At 42.6% G+C, this 16191-nt stretch overlaps 1 protein-coding gene across 1 annotated transcript; it reads left to right on the plus strand.

Moving 5' to 3' along the window:
- The first annotated feature begins 10798 nt into the window (after nt 1-10798).
- On the plus strand, nt 10799-14402 carry LOC130834148 (tubulin alpha-1B chain). Its single transcript, XM_057704245.1, has 4 exons — nt 10799-11016; nt 12372-12594; nt 12737-12885; nt 13244-14402. Exons 1-4 carry the CDS (start codon nt 11014-11016, stop codon nt 14222-14224), a joined length of 1356 nt encoding a protein of 451 aa, XP_057560228.1. The 5' UTR covers nt 10799-11013; the 3' UTR covers nt 14225-14402.
- Nucleotides 14403-16191: the final 1789 nt, after the last annotated feature.

The raw sequence follows: 16191 nt of genomic DNA on the forward strand, positions 1-16191 counted from the left end.
ACAGGCCCACAGGAGAAATTCTCTGCAGTGAAAGCTCTAAGGTTCTGCAGAGCTAGGAGGAGGGGGATGCCTGCTTTCAAATGGCTTTCAGCCAGAGCAGACAGCAAAATAGAGTTCAGCAGCATGGTTCCCTAACATTCATTTTTCCAGTCAAGGCAAGCTAATTATTTTCCATCTTCTTTTAAGAATAATTAAGACAATATTCAAATATATTACTGTCTCCTATGACCCACTTTGGGAAATATGTATAAATTTGGAACTTGACTTGAAAACCTTTTAACATAACTACAAAAATATTTATTAGAAATAAATGAGGGGACTTCTCTGGTGGTGCAGTGATTAAGAATCCACCTGCCAATGAAGGGGACACGGGTTCGATCCTTGGCCCAGGAAGATTCCACGCGCTACGGAGCAACTAAGCCCATGTGCCACAACTACTGAGCCCACGGCTGCAACTACTGAAGCCCACATGCCTAAAGCCCATGCTCTGCAACAAGAGAAGCCACTGCAATGAGAAGCCCGTACACGATGACAAAGAGGAGCCCCCGCTCCCCCAACTAGAGAAAGCCCGTGCATGGCAACAAAGACCCAATGCAGCCAAATAAATAAATAAGTAAATAAATAAAAGTTTTTAAAAATCAAACAAGAAAGAAAGAAAGAGAGAGAGAGAGAGAGAGAGAAAGAAAGAAAGAAAGAAAGAAAGAAAGAAAGAAAGAAAGAAAGAAAGAAAGGAAGGAAGGAAGAAAGAGAAAGAAAGGAAGAAAGAACCTCTTAGTTTGCATTCCAGGTCCATATATGTATAGATAGATAGGTAATTACATATTAACAGTGTAAACTTGTTATTTGTCTGATATGAAGGGTGAAAGCTTTACCAAATCTGAATAAGAAAATAGCTGAATATGAAACACGAATTTTTAGTCTATGCTTATCTTTTTTGTTACTAATACATTATCACTGGGAGGATATTTTCAGTAGTGTAGTGAGAGGAATAGGTCTCTTCTAGGACCATTTTAAAGCCACACTTTAACCCTAACTAACCACCTTATGTATTTCCAAGGGTTACCAATGCAGTTTATGGTTCAGGAATAGCTTTTCCTGAAAAAGAAAGAAAGAGAGAGAGAGAGAGAAAACAAAAACAAAACAAAAACCAAACAAAAAAACCTAGTCTATTCACTCTATTCTGGTCCTCCTAGCACTAAGCTATAACTCGTTAATCTACGTTGACATAAGAACAGAAAGCAGTTATTATACAGACAGCTGACAATGACAGTTGCCAGAGAGGAGAGGGGTTCGGGGCATGGACAAAATAGGTAAAAGGGATTAAGAGGCACAAACTTCCAGTCATAAAATAAGTCATGGGGATGTAATATGCAGAATTGGGAATTTAGTCAATAATACTGTAATAACTTTAAATGGTGACGGAGGGTAACTAGACAATGTGATTATCTCATAATGTTGTGAAATAAAGGAATCCTCATTTCAGATGGAGATGGGAAACCCTGAAGTTCCTGGGGAGCGCTCATGTAAGTACCATTTTATTTTATTTTTATTTTATTTAAGTACCATTCTTGAAGTCTACATAACCAGCATGAAGAAGGAAGATTAAAATGTTACTTTTCTCCTGGTACAAGGGAGGAATTTTAATCTTTTGCTTTAAAAAAAAAAAAAAAAAAAAAAGGAAGATCCCACCCCATCCCAGCAACAATGCTCTAATCCCTGCTTGCAGCCAGTGAGAAACAGTCACAACCTTGAACTCTCCAATGAACTTTTCTCCAAAACAACCCTCCAGGCACTTCCCTGGTGGCTCAGTGATTAAGAATCTGCCTGAGAACACATGTTTGAGCCCTGGTCTGGGAAGATCCCACATGCTGTGGAGCAACTAAGCCTATGAGCCATAACCACCACCATAAAGAGTAGCCCCTACTCTCTGCAACTAGAGAAAGACCAACCCTGCACACAGCAACAAAGACCCAACACAGCCAAAAATAAATAAATTTTAAAACAAAAACGCTCCCCAATTTCTTCCAAAAAAAAAACTAATAAAAATCAGCCCCACACCTTTGTTCTTTGGGCTTGCCTGTGATCCTCCCTAGCTTGTCTGTTCCGAACTGAAATTCTCTGATATTCCCAAATAAACCTATTTTGCTGGTAAAACAACTGGCTGTTTTGTTTTTGAGATTGACATTACTTGATGATCAGAAGTGGGATCCAAAGAAGACCCCCCAACAACTCCAACACTGATGAGCAACAGGTGCCAGTACCCACAGAGCCCACTGAGTTCACTACTTTCGCACCAATTTGAGCATAAGTCTCTTCCGGATTTGAGCTCCACGTTCTTTGCATTTTGAGTTCTCTGGCTTTAGTGAAGATATGTTTTTGTGAAGCTTCCTGGTAAGTTACACTTCTTGTTCAAAATGGGGAAAAACACATGATTCCCAGTGTTTTAGAACAGCTGTTGGAAAAAAGGGCCCTCATAATTAAGATGTTTGAGGGACTCAAAGGCAAGAAAGATTTCACCTGGTCCTTGGGCCAGGCTCTTGTGCCTTTCTGGGAAAATGGCTCTTGTGCCTTTCTGGGAAAATGAGTAAACTTTTGGATAATTTGGAATTGTAATGGCCATTCTGGGGAACTTTCGTTTTAGATAAGTCTACCTGAAGGGGCACCCTTTAAATAGAGGATTCCAGATCTCTCAGAGACCATGGAATGCATTATTTGATTGGTATGCAGAAGCTTTTAAAAAACAAAATAACTTATAGCATGCAAATAAAAACAATCTTTAGTAAAAAACTGGCCATCTGAGGGACTTCCCTGGAGGTCCAGTGCACTTCCACTGCAGAGGGCATGGGTTCAATCCCTGGCCAGGGGAACTAAGATCGGACACACCACACTGTGTGGCCAAAAAAAATTTTTTTTAATTAAAAAATACAACTGGGGGGACTTCCTAGGTGGCGCAGTGGTAAAGAATCCACCTGCCAATGCAGGGGACACGGGTTCGAGCCCTGCTCTGGGAAGATTCCACATGCCACGGAGCAACTAAGCCCGTGCGCCACAACTACTGAGCCTATGTGCCGCAACTACTGAAGCCCACGCCGCACCTAGGGCCCATGCTCCACAACAAGAGAAGCCACTACAATGAGGAGCCTGTGCACCACAATGAAGAGTAGCCCCGCTCACAGCAACTAGAGAAAGCCTGTGTGCAGCAACAAAGACCCAACACATCCAATAATAAATAAATAAATAAATATTTAAAAAATAAAATAAAACTGGCCATCCAAGCAAGTAAGTTTAACTTATTCCAATTGCCAGAAACATAATTTGGATCCAACTACTCCTTTGAGTTATATACTTAAGACAAGGCTTTTTTTTTTTTTTTTTTTGCCATGCTTTGCTTTCGGTATCTTAATTCCCCAACCAGGAACTGAATTTAGGCCCTCAGCAGTGAAAGCATGGAGTCCTAACCATTGGACCACCAGGGAAGTCCCCTATCACTAATTCTTTTTTAAATTAATTAATTAATTAATTAATTTAATTTTTGGCTGCATCAGGTCTTCATTGTTGCACATAGGCTTTCTCTAGTTGCCGCAAGCGGGGGCTACTCTTCATTCCAGTGTGCCAGCTACTCATTGCAGTGGCTTCCCTTGTTGTGGAGCATGGGCTCTAGGCACATGGGTATCAGTAGTTGTGGCTCATGGGCTCTAAAGCATAGGCTCAGTAATTGTGGCTCTTGGGCTTAGTTGCTCCGCAGCATGTGAGATCTTCCCAGACCAGGGATCAAACCCGTGTCCCCTGCACTGGCCTGCAGATTCTTAACCACTGCATCACCAGGGAAGTCCATGACTAATTTTTTTAAAAACAAAAGCTATCAGATCTCTGTGTCTGTATGTTATGTAAGTCTATATGTGTATGTTATAAGTATATGATATTTTTCTACCTCTGGATGATATTGCCAAAATTAATTTAAGAGCTCTATTTAATTGACTTTAAGAAAAACTAAGTATTTATAGAAATCAGGTACACTCTCAGAAGTATAGAAACTAACCCAAGTGTTTAAGTTCTCATGATCTGAGATAATGTTCAATAAATAAAATCTGTTTAAATTTGTTGGCTTTATGGACTTCCCTGATGGTGCAGTGGTTAAGAATCCACCTGCCAATGCAGGCGATATGGGTTCCATCTCTGGTCTGGGAAAATCCCAAAATGCTGCTGACCAACTAATCCCATGCGCCACAACTACTGAGCCTGCACTCCAGAACCTGTGAGCCACAACTACTGAGCCCATGCGCCACAGCTACTGAAGCCCAAGCACCTAGAGCCTGTGCTCTGAAACAAGAGAAGCTACTGCAATGAGGAGCCAAGCACCAGAACAAAGAGTAGCCCCTGCTCGCCACAACTAGAGAACGCCCGTGTGCAGCAACCAAGACCCAACACAGCCTAATTAACTAATTAATTAAAAAAAAAAGAATCCACCTACCTTAAAGATCCCATATGCCGCAGAGCAACTAAGTTCAAGAGCCACAATTACTGAGCCTGAGCTCTAGAGCCCGCAAGCCACAACTACTGAGCCTGTGTGCCACAACTACTGAAGCCCGTGCACCTAGTGCCTGTGCTCCGCAACAAGAGAAGTAATTGCAATGAGAAGCCTGCGCACCACAACAAAGACCCAAAGCAGCCACTTAATTAACTAATTAAAAAAAATAAAGTATACAATTCAATGGTTTAAGAAAAAAATTTGTTGGCTTAATGAAAATAGGTATGTCTTCAGAGTTATCAATACAGAATGCAATGCAAACACACAACTTTTTCTACCTGAATTTACTGAGCAAATGAGCTCATGCTATTTCTGTTACAGAATTTAACAGCAAAAAAACAAAAACCAAAAAAACCAAAAAACTAAGATGGTTAGCCAGTTAATGTCTAATCCAAGCATCACTGTTAAAAACAAGTGTTTTGGTTTTTCTTTAATGAAAATAAGACAAAATTTTTTACTGAGTTAAAGTAACTTATGGATTTTCATTGAATATCTAAATCATATCCAACTATTGATAAAATAAACATTAAATGGTAAACAAATGTATCTACATTTGGCTTTTTAATTTTTACAGAGACAAAAAATATTTAGGTCTATTAGCAAATGTTTTATGTCACATTGAAAATAATTATCATGAGGAAGCATTTTTAAATGTATTTATAAGTTTGCTAATCTACTGCAGGATGTTCATATATGATAGACAGTTCACAATTGCCTCCTTTCTAGTTTCCACCACGAAGCAACGATTACAAATAGTTTAAAAGGTCAGAAAAAGAGCTGAGAATACAAAACGAACCAAAGAGAAAATGTCAAAACATTTAGAGTAACAAGTTTAAATTAACTCTGCACAAACAATGTGCGTTGATATTGAGAAAATGCAGACAAAGCAGCAAGCACCCCACTGGAAGCTAAGAAGCAGTGGAACACCCATGAAAGCTTTCTCCTACTGTGGGAGGATTTACTGTAATTTCTAGTTTCTCAAACTGTGATCACAGAACATTGGTGAATTATGACTGGCATGTATTTAAGTAGAAAAAATATATATTATCTATGTTTATTTGTATAGATAAATGGATAATATGTATCTTCAATTTACCTATAATTTATAGATAGATTTATATTTATTACCTATGTATAAATAAAAGAATAATCTCATAAAATGCAAACTAGAATATATGCATGGTATATACTAAAAATAGGAAATACGTGTCAGCTTATTACACTTTTATTCAGTTACTTATATGGTTTTATACATGTGAGATCTGCTGGGCCGTAAATACACTACATTTCTTACTGTGAAATAATCCAACACATTTGAAAGCCACTGTTCTTATGCCACCGTAAACTGAGCAACAAAAAGGGCCTATGCAGCCTGAAAAGGCCAGAACAAGAACCACCACCCTCCTGCCTCGTACATACTCGATGATAACTCCTCAACACCAGGATATAATCACTGAGAAGCTCATACTTTTCAGACTTACAGCCAGGCAGCAATCTTTGTTTAAAAGAACACATCCCCCCACCCCTCACCCTCCGTTTTTTATAACTACTTGCAAGGTTAGGAACTCTGCTGCTAGCTTCCCAGATATTTATAACTCTGCCAACAGTTCAGAAGTTGTCCCATCTTTCAAATCTTTATTCTGCCTACTCATCTTAGAGCAACCCTCCTCAGCCATAATGCAAGGATCCTGTTGCCCCTCTCTGTTCTATCATTCTCAGCATAGCAGAGCCATGTCAGAATGAGCCTGTACACTGTAATTTGCAAAAAGCATATGGTTTATTTTAACTATATTATGTAGAAGGAGTTTATATTCATTTAATGTAATGCATAGGCAATTATGCTATCCTCTAAGAGTAAATCTGAAATTACTCCGCAACAACTGTCTTACATCATTTCTTCTCTAAATAAGCTTTGTAAGTTTTTGAAATTGAGAACACAATATTTGAACTAATAAAACAGAAATCATGAGAAAAAAATGTTCTTAAAAATACAGATTGCTATAAAAGATCCCTTGCCAAAATCAATCTGTGAAAGAGCTAAAGTTTCTTAAAGCTATGTAACCTTCTAGAAGTTCTTTTGAAATCTTTTTGTCACTGCGTTAAATGAATAATTAAATATTATTTCATAATGACCTGTGATCCTATTTAGTTGTGCCAAACCTTTTGATATTTTGGACAAACATCCCAAAAATCAAATTTGACCTTAGACTACCTCTGGGATTTTTCCAGAGGGCCCCTGGGGCATCTCCAAGGACCGTTCTCTCTCCTTATAAAAAGAAATAAATTAATTAGGCTTATTTGATATGTTAAATTACATGGGAAGCACTTTCAAATAAGAGATAATACTAAGGCTTCTTTACGATACATCTGTATAGGTATATAAGTGTTTTAGAAATTATATGACATTCCTGGAAATTTGATATGTCCTGGTATAATGTTATCATTTGTAATTCCAGCTATTATCTTTAAGTGTTGTATGTCACAGAAATAACCAAATTCTCTTGTCAAGTGTATTATACTGAGTTCTTAGATCTTTAACTTTTGCTATTTTTAAGTCTTTTGTCATTTATAGACAGTTATTGTTTTACTCCGATGCTTTGCAAAAATGTTCCTACAACTTCAAGGAACTTCATCTTCAAGGACATTCATGGAAAAGACCCTGACAAATACTCTAGAATGCACGTTTTTTTGTTTTGGTTTGGTTTGGTTTTGGCTGTGCATAGTTCCTCAACCAGGGATCAAACCCGTGCCTTCTGCAGTGGAAGCGCAGAGTTTTAACTACTGGACCTCCAGGGAAGTCCCTAGAATGCAGGTTTCTGATAACTTTAAGATCATAACACTGAACTGGGTGAAAACATCTAAGACTTTAATGGAAAACTTATTGATTCGTAAAGTTGCTAACCCAAGATCCAAATCAATAAGAATTAATTACAGGAGACTAAATGAACCTATGAGGATGATTATAAATTTTATGATTTCTTATGCTGGTTCTCTAATGTTTTATTTCTCCAGATTTAAAAAAAACTTTTTCTCTTAAGCATCTATGACTTACAGCAACTTGGTAATATATAACTTTGTAAGCAAAGATGAAATATTTATCTTTTTCTTTTTCCCTTCTTGATCCCTCCAGAATAGGGAGACTCTTACTAAATATTCTTATTTTTAATGACAATAAATGTATTTGCATAAGTTCAATAAGAAGCTACTCTCCTTGTAACAGAAAACAATTGGAAATATTGGCTATTTTACCAAGGCTTTGATTAGGTTATCATACTCAAGAGCGATACACATAGACTCAGATATCATCAGACAGTTTTAAGGAACTGGCCTAGTACCTTGCTTTCAAGGTTCCAGCAAGGTAATCTTAAGAAAAGCTTATATGATCAATCACTATTCTTGCTATATTTATGTAAATAATCAGGCCAAATTTAATACAAACAGTTTTACTATGATTATCTTTGACAAAAAGAAAGATAATTTATGAAGACAGAAATTATGTTTGCACCTTTGTAGATACTAGGTTCTTGTCCTATTAATTATCTTTAAGGTTATACACCTTAGCTAGGCTGGATCCTAAACTCTTCTAGTTTCATCATATATCTGACTACAAATCTCCAAACTAACATCTTCAATTTTCTCTCACACTTCGGATTTGAAATCAATATAAACAACAACTGCCCTTAAATCTCCTTGGATGGGACTATACTAGGTCCTCCTCACTAAACAGGTGAGAGCCAAACTTGAGACTCAAGCCTTAGGTACACATCTCACAGGTAAAGAAGGCTCCAACTGATATCCAGTCCTATACAAGCACTGGAGACCTCAGAATCAAATTGATCAGGAACTGAAGCAGATGACCTGAAGGAGACAGCTTTCCTAAAATGACCAGACCAGGCCTGTACATCATTTCCCTCTGTTACTTCCTACCCTATCCTCTCCCTCTTTCTCTTGGGAAGAAATGTTCTCTTATCTCTATTTCTCAGTCTATTACAAAAGGGGGAACCATCTAATTGTTGGGTTTGCCACCAGAAACTTTGATCTGTTCATGATAATAGTGACCCTTTAGTCCATCCTGTGATGAATTTTTTTCACTTTTCCCAAGTGCTACTGCTAATTTCACCTGGTGTTCCTTGACGACAGCTCCAAAGAAAGACTTTTGAAGCTTCCCATTGGTCCACCCCATTAAGCCTCCATGGTCACCTTAAACAAGAACTTCAAGGAGGCATAATGAATCCAAGTTCTCCTCCATGGGAAGAATCTTTCTCCTTTGGGTCAGAATAAGTGCCAGTGAAATGCATGATCAGAGATCTCTCCCTAACATTAGGAGAGCTAGCTGATTCCACAGCCAAAGCAACAGCAACCCAACAATGACCACTTGACTCGTTAACTAAAGTAATTTTGGATAACTACATGGCCTTTGATTATCAACTTGCTGAGCAAGGAGGCACTTGTACCATAGCAAATACCACCTGTTGCGTATAAGTGCCTCTGGAAAAACAGAAACTCAATTACACAAAATCAGGGAACAAGCCCACTGGTTACAACAACTTTCACCTGATGACCCCTGCCTGCTCTATTGACCTGTTTAGCTGATTACCTTCAGGTGTGGGCTCCCAGCTTAGAACCATCACACAAACTGAACTTATATTCATTTTAATTCTGCTTCACATAATCATTTTTAAGCTTTGTGCCTGCTGCCTGCTAAATCTTTGCAGAAATGACTTACCCAAGAGAGTGATGCTAGCTCAACACTTCAAGATGATCTCCAACGCTTAAGACCTTGGTAAGATATAAAGTTTAGATGGGAAATGCCTGAGAGTTCTCCCTCCCTCATTGTGACCTCAACGGTTTCCAATCTGCAGTTTCTCTCCCACATGCGACATGAGTGATAACCAGGAAAGGTTCTTCCTGATACCAAGGGACAAAACCACTAAATGTGGAAGACCCAACTCTTGATCAGCAATGCTTTTGAGGAAAGATCTTGATCAAAGGGAGTAAATGTGAACATAAATAAAGGAAGCCTTATTTTAAATGGAGTCAGGAAGCCCTGAACAGGGGACTCTCAATACTCTTAGCCCCAGTTGCAGTCTGCTTAATCAGCAGGAAGAAGGAAGATAATATTACTTTTCTTCTGGTACAAGGAGGACAGTAGGTATTTCATCTCCAACTTTTAAAAGGAAGGAAGATCCCTCCCAGCCCCAGCAATAACACTCTAACCACCATGTGTAGCCAATGAGAAAAGGCCACAATCTTGAATCCTCATTCTTCTCCAGTGAACTTTTCTTCAAACAGCCGCCCCCCTCTCCCCTTTCCTCCTAAAATCTAATAAAAGCAAGTCACTCTCCTTAGTTCTCTGGATTTGCCTGTGACTCCCCATAGCTCTGCCTGTCCCAAATTGTGATTCTCTGCTATTCCTGAATAAACCCATCTTGCTGGTAAAATAACTGGTTGCTTTATTTTTGAGAGTAACAATGTATACAAATGTAAAATCACTATGTTGTACACTTGAAAGTAATGTAAAATTTATTATATTGTTTCAATTTTTAAAAGTTGTACGAAACTCTGAATAGCACAAGGAATCCCTACTTCCTAATATCTTTCAGGGTCAATTTCCTCCCTCCCCAAGTTTCTGTCCTCACTTCTTCAATTCAGCTACCGAATTTGAAATGTCTTTAAATCTCTTTCTAAAAGGTCCTTGAGCTGTTTCATAAAGTCGGTTGGTTTAGGTCTAAAAACGGGGCCTACCCTACCCTTTTGACAGCTTAGATGTTCAATGCTTAGGTGCTTACTCATTGAATGACTGAAATAGTTTAGTACCTTTAGTTTAAAGAACAACTAAGCCAAATAAAAATACTCTATTTTTTCCAAACCTCGCTCCTCCACATCATCAGGTAAATGCTTTCTGTGCTGCCTTTGAAGGAACTGTGAAGAGAAAAACAAAACTCACTGACAAATGGTGACAACGTGAAAATAATCAGCTGAGCTATCTGGACCAGAAGTTTCTGCGCTTCACGGTGCTTCACCTTTAAAACTGTGTTGACTTCTTAAATATTAGGATTCGTCTAAATGAAGGCAATCGAGCCCCCATCCCCATGTTGGTTTCTTCCGAACCTGCGCCCCACCCCCACCCTCACCCCCACCCAGGCCCTGGCAGCCATGCGCCAAAGACTGCAGCACCCGAGCTCGCGGCCCGCAGGCGCGGCCGACCCCGCCCTGCACCGGCCGGCGCGGGGAGGGGCCCGGGGCCAGGAGCCCGCCTCTGCGGCGGCCGAGCCGGGCGCCGAGTGGGTGCGCCGGGCCGGGGGAGGGGCCTGCGGCCATGGCACCGCCTGTGCCCAGCCGCCCCTCCCCGGACCTCTACTTAAGTGGCTCCCGCACCGCCCCCGCCTCAGTGCGTTACTTACCTCGACTCTTAGCTTGTCGGGGACGGTAACCGGGACTCGGTGTCTACTCCTGTTGTCTGCGCCTGCTGATCCGTAGCCACCATGGTGAGTGGACCGCCAGCCTCGCTCGGGAAACCGGGGAAGAGCGAGCCGGGGGAGCGCGGAGGGGCTCTAGCTAGAGAGGGCCGGGCCACCGCTGTCCATTTGGAGGGCGAAGAGCGAGGGTGAGGCTGTGGTTTGTGGAGGACGGCTGGGGCCCGGGAAGAGGGGGGCCACCGCCTTTTCTTGTGGGACTCTGGAGGCGGATGGCGGGGCACTGGCTCTCGCTCACCGTGGTTGGGGTTCTCATTCAGCCCTCCTGGCTCGGTGCCCCCAAGACCCTGCAGTCTTTTCCCGCGCGTTCCCATCCCCCCACTTCCCCCCCAGCCTTTGGCGAGCGCGCGCGCGGGCTCTCCCCGCCCTCACTTCCTGCTCAGCACGAAAAGCGGAGGCGGGAAGGAGCTGGACACAAAAGCGCACGCGCGACCGTTACCTTCCCGCCAGGGAGTGGCGGGGAGCCCGCCACTGCAGTATGCGCATGCGCGCTGGGGCGCTGCAGGTCTTTGGCTGGAGGGCGTGTCTCCTCTTACCCTGAGTTCTCTTTTTTTTTTTTAAATTAAAAGCAGTAAGGTGAATGTGGAGAATGACTCCTTATCGGTGTGCTGCACTGCGCCAGTGCATTAGGACAGCTGTAAAGGCCATCTGTTCCTCCCTGGTGTCTGCTGTGTTAGGAGTGCGTGGGGGAGTAGGTGGCGGTGAGGGGTTTTGAGGGAACGGAAATCCGAGCTTGGTCCAGATCTGGGCCGCCGATAATCCCCTGCTGCGTCGTGACAGATGTGGAGGTGCTGGACTGAGCCCAGCGCCTGCGGGAAGCGGAGGACGGCTGGCCACGGCTGAGCCTCTGCAGACGTGGCTGTTGAGAGCCTCTGCAGCTGCGCGGCGCCGCGGACCGCAGGGGGGCGCGGGCACGCGCACCCGGAATTGCTCATTCATCCTTTGCCGCAGAGCCCCACCCCGCGTCCCTGCGGCCAGACATTTCCTCTGCGCTGCCCTGGCCACGTGCTTCCTGTGCTAGGAGCTGCCCGGAAATCTGGCCACCTACTCTAAAATGGGATTCTGGGGCCTGAGCGCTAGTGGATGACCACCTCCCTATCTTGATCCTCCTCTGGAGGAAGCAATGACTAAGCTCTGTTCTTGGTTTTGGAAAGAGGCCTTCCCAGTTTAGAGGGGCAAAGGAAATTATTAAAAGCAATGTAGATCAAAAGTATAGCCTTTCTCCCCTAGATCTAAAAAAAATAAGCATTACATTTTAATTCCTTTTAAGAGGAAAATTTTTAAGATTATGATTCCATGAGTATTTTATTCTGCTTCATAGTCACCACTAATTGGTTTTTAATGTTTTTTTCCCCTCTCTCTTACAGCGTGAGTGCATCTCTATCCACGTTGGCCAGGCTGGTGTCCAGATCGGCAATGCCTGCTGGGAGCTCTACTGCCTGGAACACGGCATCCAGCCCGATGGCCAGATGCCAAGTGACAAGACCATTGGGGGAGGAGATGACTCCTTCAACACCTTCTTCAGTGAGACAGGCGCTGGCAAGCATGTGCCCAGGGCAGTGTTTGTAGACCTGGAACCCACGGTCATTGGTGAGTTGACCTCAGTAACCCCACTGAGATCCCGGGAGTCTGGGACAGGAGGTGTGTCCCGGGGGCTCCACTGATGCCCCGGGGTCCAGCAGACTTGTGCAGGTTGTTAGTGATGGGTGGCTGCTGCGTTTTCCTTTTGCAGATGAAGTTCGCACTGGCACCTACCGCCAGCTCTTCCACCCTGAGCAGCTCATCACAGGCAAGGAAGATGCTGCCAATAACTATGCCCGAGGTCACTACACCATTGGCAAGGAGATCATTGACCTCGTCTTGGACCGCATTCGGAAACTGGTATGTTTATTCTCAAGAATAAGCTAAATTAATGAACCTAAGGGAGATAATCTGAAATACACTCTTTTTCAAACACAGAATTGAAATGTAGTAAAGAGTGAGGTTATTAGCCTTTTATAGTTTTTTTAAAGTTCAATTGAAATATGAACTATTTGATGTCCTCTTATAAATATTAATATTTTAATAAAGAAATGCTGAGTAATTTAAGGAAGGCCTGCATTTTTTTTAAAGTGTTTCTTGTCAAAATACGGTCCAAATCTTTGGATTTAATATGAAAAGTGAAAATATTTACTATGGTTACTATGATGGTATCACAAAGAGCAATAACTATGTTTCCTCTACTCCTCTTTTCTAACAGGCTGACCAGTGCACAGGTCTTCAGGGCTTCCTGGTTTTCCACAGCTTTGGTGGGGGAACTGGTTCTGGGTTCACCTCCCTGCTGATGGAACGTCTCTCTGTCGATTATGGCAAGAAGTCCAAGCTGGAGTTCTCCATTTACCCAGCCCCTCAGGTTTCCACAGCTGTCGTTGAGCCCTACAACTCCATCCTCACCACCCACACCACCCTGGAGCACTCTGATTGTGCCTTCATGGTAGACAATGAGGCCATCTATGACATCTGTCGTAGAAACCTCGATATTGAGCGCCCAACCTACACGAATCTTAACCGCCTTATTAGCCAGATTGTGTCCTCCATCACTGCTTCCCTGAGGTTTGATGGAGCCCTGAATGTCGATCTGACAGAATTCCAGACCAACCTGGTGCCCTATCCCCGCATCCACTTCCCTCTGGCCACGTATGCCCCTGTCATCTCTGCTGAGAAAGCCTACCATGAACAGCTTTCTGTAGCAGAGATCACCAATGCTTGCTTTGAGCCAGCCAACCAGATGGTGAAATGCGACCCTCGCCACGGTAAATACATGGCCTGCTGCCTGTTGTACCGTGGCGACGTGGTTCCCAAAGATGTCAATGCTGCCATTGCCACCATCAAGACCAAGCGCAGCATCCAGTTTGTGGACTGGTGCCCCACTGGCTTCAAAGTTGGCATCAACTACCAGCCTCCCACCGTGGTCCCTGGTGGAGACCTGGCCAAAGTGCAGCGAGCTGTGTGCATGCTGAGCAACACCACAGCCATCGCTGAGGCCTGGGCTCGCCTGGACCACAAGTTTGACCTGATGTACGCCAAGCGTGCCTTTGTTCACTGGTACGTGGGTGAGGGCATGGAGGAAGGAGAGTTTTCTGAAGCCCGTGAGGACATGGCTGCCCTTGAGAAGGATTATGAGGAGGTTGGTGTGGATTCTGTTGAAGGAGAGGGAGAGGAAGAAGGAGAAGAGTACTAATTACCATTCCTTTCAGCCCTGCAGCATGTCATACTCAGAACTTCAGCTTCAGCATTAGCTGACAGGAGTAAAAGCTGACTAAATTGTCTTTGCTTTCAACTGTGATCATGTATTACTTTTCCTTGTGTACCTGTAAGATTTTTCTGTCATGTCTCAAAAGTAAAGGCTTTAAGAAAGAGTTCCATGCTTCTTTTTTAAAAGTTTATTGGAGTATAGTTGATTTACAGTGTTGTTTTCAGGTGTACAGCAAAGTGAATCGGTTACACATATATCCACTCTTAGATCAACCACTGTTGAAATCCAGGTCAGAACGCTTGGAAAAATGTAAATTTGGACGAAAGTGGTTTTGCTAATCTAATTTTTAAGGTTATTGAGTAATTACAAGTTAGGTATGGGAAGTAGTTTTTAATATCCTGCAACTATGACTGCCTGGAGGCCTGCTAACCCATCATCAGTGGAACAAAAAATCTCAGTGACACTTGAACAGGTGTTTACCTGTCCTGGCTGGAGGACTATTTGAGAAGGAACATGTAAAAGCTGTTTCTCACCCTGTAATGATGGGAGGAGAAGTTATAGGATCCGAAGTTTCCTAGTGATGGATAAAAACCCTAACAAAAAAAAATGGAGAGTAAACTGCATGTGTGGGAGAGCTCTGCTTCACAAAGGGTGAAGTGGCAACATTTGCAAAGGTTAGAAGTTTACATTCTTTCCAGTATACATAGTTTGGGTACATCTAAAGTTGACTATAGAGGAGATAGATTATATCTTGTGTGTCTCATTTGGCCTAGGAGAAAAATGTACATTTCAAATTCAGGAAGCACAGGGATTATTAAGGTCTGAAGACACTTATGTTTTGGTTTAAGAGTAGAGGCCAAAGTTGTACCAGTTTTTTCCCTAGCCCATAAATCATATGAACTTAGAAAATAGCTGTTCTCTTCTGGGAAAAAAAATCCATAGACATTTCAGAGAGAAAGCTCTGTTGTCTGCCACTCCAGGCCAAGCACAGCAACACACATGTAGCCAGATAACACAGGTCCTGGGGGAAGGCAGATGCCAGGGCTTTACAGCAGCAAGGGGAACCCTAACAGAATTAGTGACAAAATAGAGAGGGTTTTGAGTTAGTGTTGAACTCTCAGGAAGACCATCTTGAGAGATGACTGAAGAACTTTTGAAAAGTATTCTGTAACAAGAGGCAAAGACAGCTAGGCTGGAGCCTAGTGTGCCATGGAGCTTTTTTTTAAGAAGCCAGGGTTTCAACTATAAGGTTTTATATTTTTGTTTTTTGGGGGGAGCAGTGTTTGTATTTTTAAGAAAAGATCTGTAGTAAACAAAGTGTTATGACAGCTTGGGTGGTAGGTACATAGGTATTTGCAATGCCGTTATCGCCCAAAAACTTAATGTGGCTTAATATATTCGTAAAAAAAAGAATATATATGTATAACCTCATGCAGTTTCTGAGAGTCAGGAATTCAGGAGCACCTTAGCTGGATGGTCCTGACTCAAGATTTCTCAAGTTTTCAGTAAAGATGTAGTCTTTCCAGCCCCAAGAGGCACGGGCTGGTTTTTTTTGTTGTTATTTACTTTAATTGGCTGCGTTGGGCCTTCATTGCTGCACGTGGGCTTTCTCTAGTTGCGGAGAGTGGGGGCTACTCTTCGTTGTGTGCGGGCTCCTCATTGCTATGGCTTCTCTTGTTGTGGAGCACGGGCTCTAGGTACACAGGCTTCAATAGTTGTGGCTCGCAGTCTCTAGAGCACAGGCTCAGTAGTTGTGGCACATGGGCTTAGCTGCTCCGAGGCATATGGAACCTTCCTGGGCCAGGGATCGAACCCATGTCCCCTGCATTGGCAGGAGGATTCTTAACCACAGCGCCACCAGGGAAGTCCTTCAGTAAAGATGTTGACTGAGGATGCAGTTACCTGAATGCTTGATTGGAGATGGAGATTTCACTTCCAAGGAGATGGAGATT

The sequence above is a fragment of the Hippopotamus amphibius genome, chromosome 12, assembly GCF_030028045.1.
Source record: "Hippopotamus amphibius kiboko isolate mHipAmp2 chromosome 12, mHipAmp2.hap2, whole genome shotgun sequence".
NCBI classification, from domain to species: Eukaryota; Metazoa; Chordata; class Mammalia; order Artiodactyla; family Hippopotamidae; genus Hippopotamus; species Hippopotamus amphibius.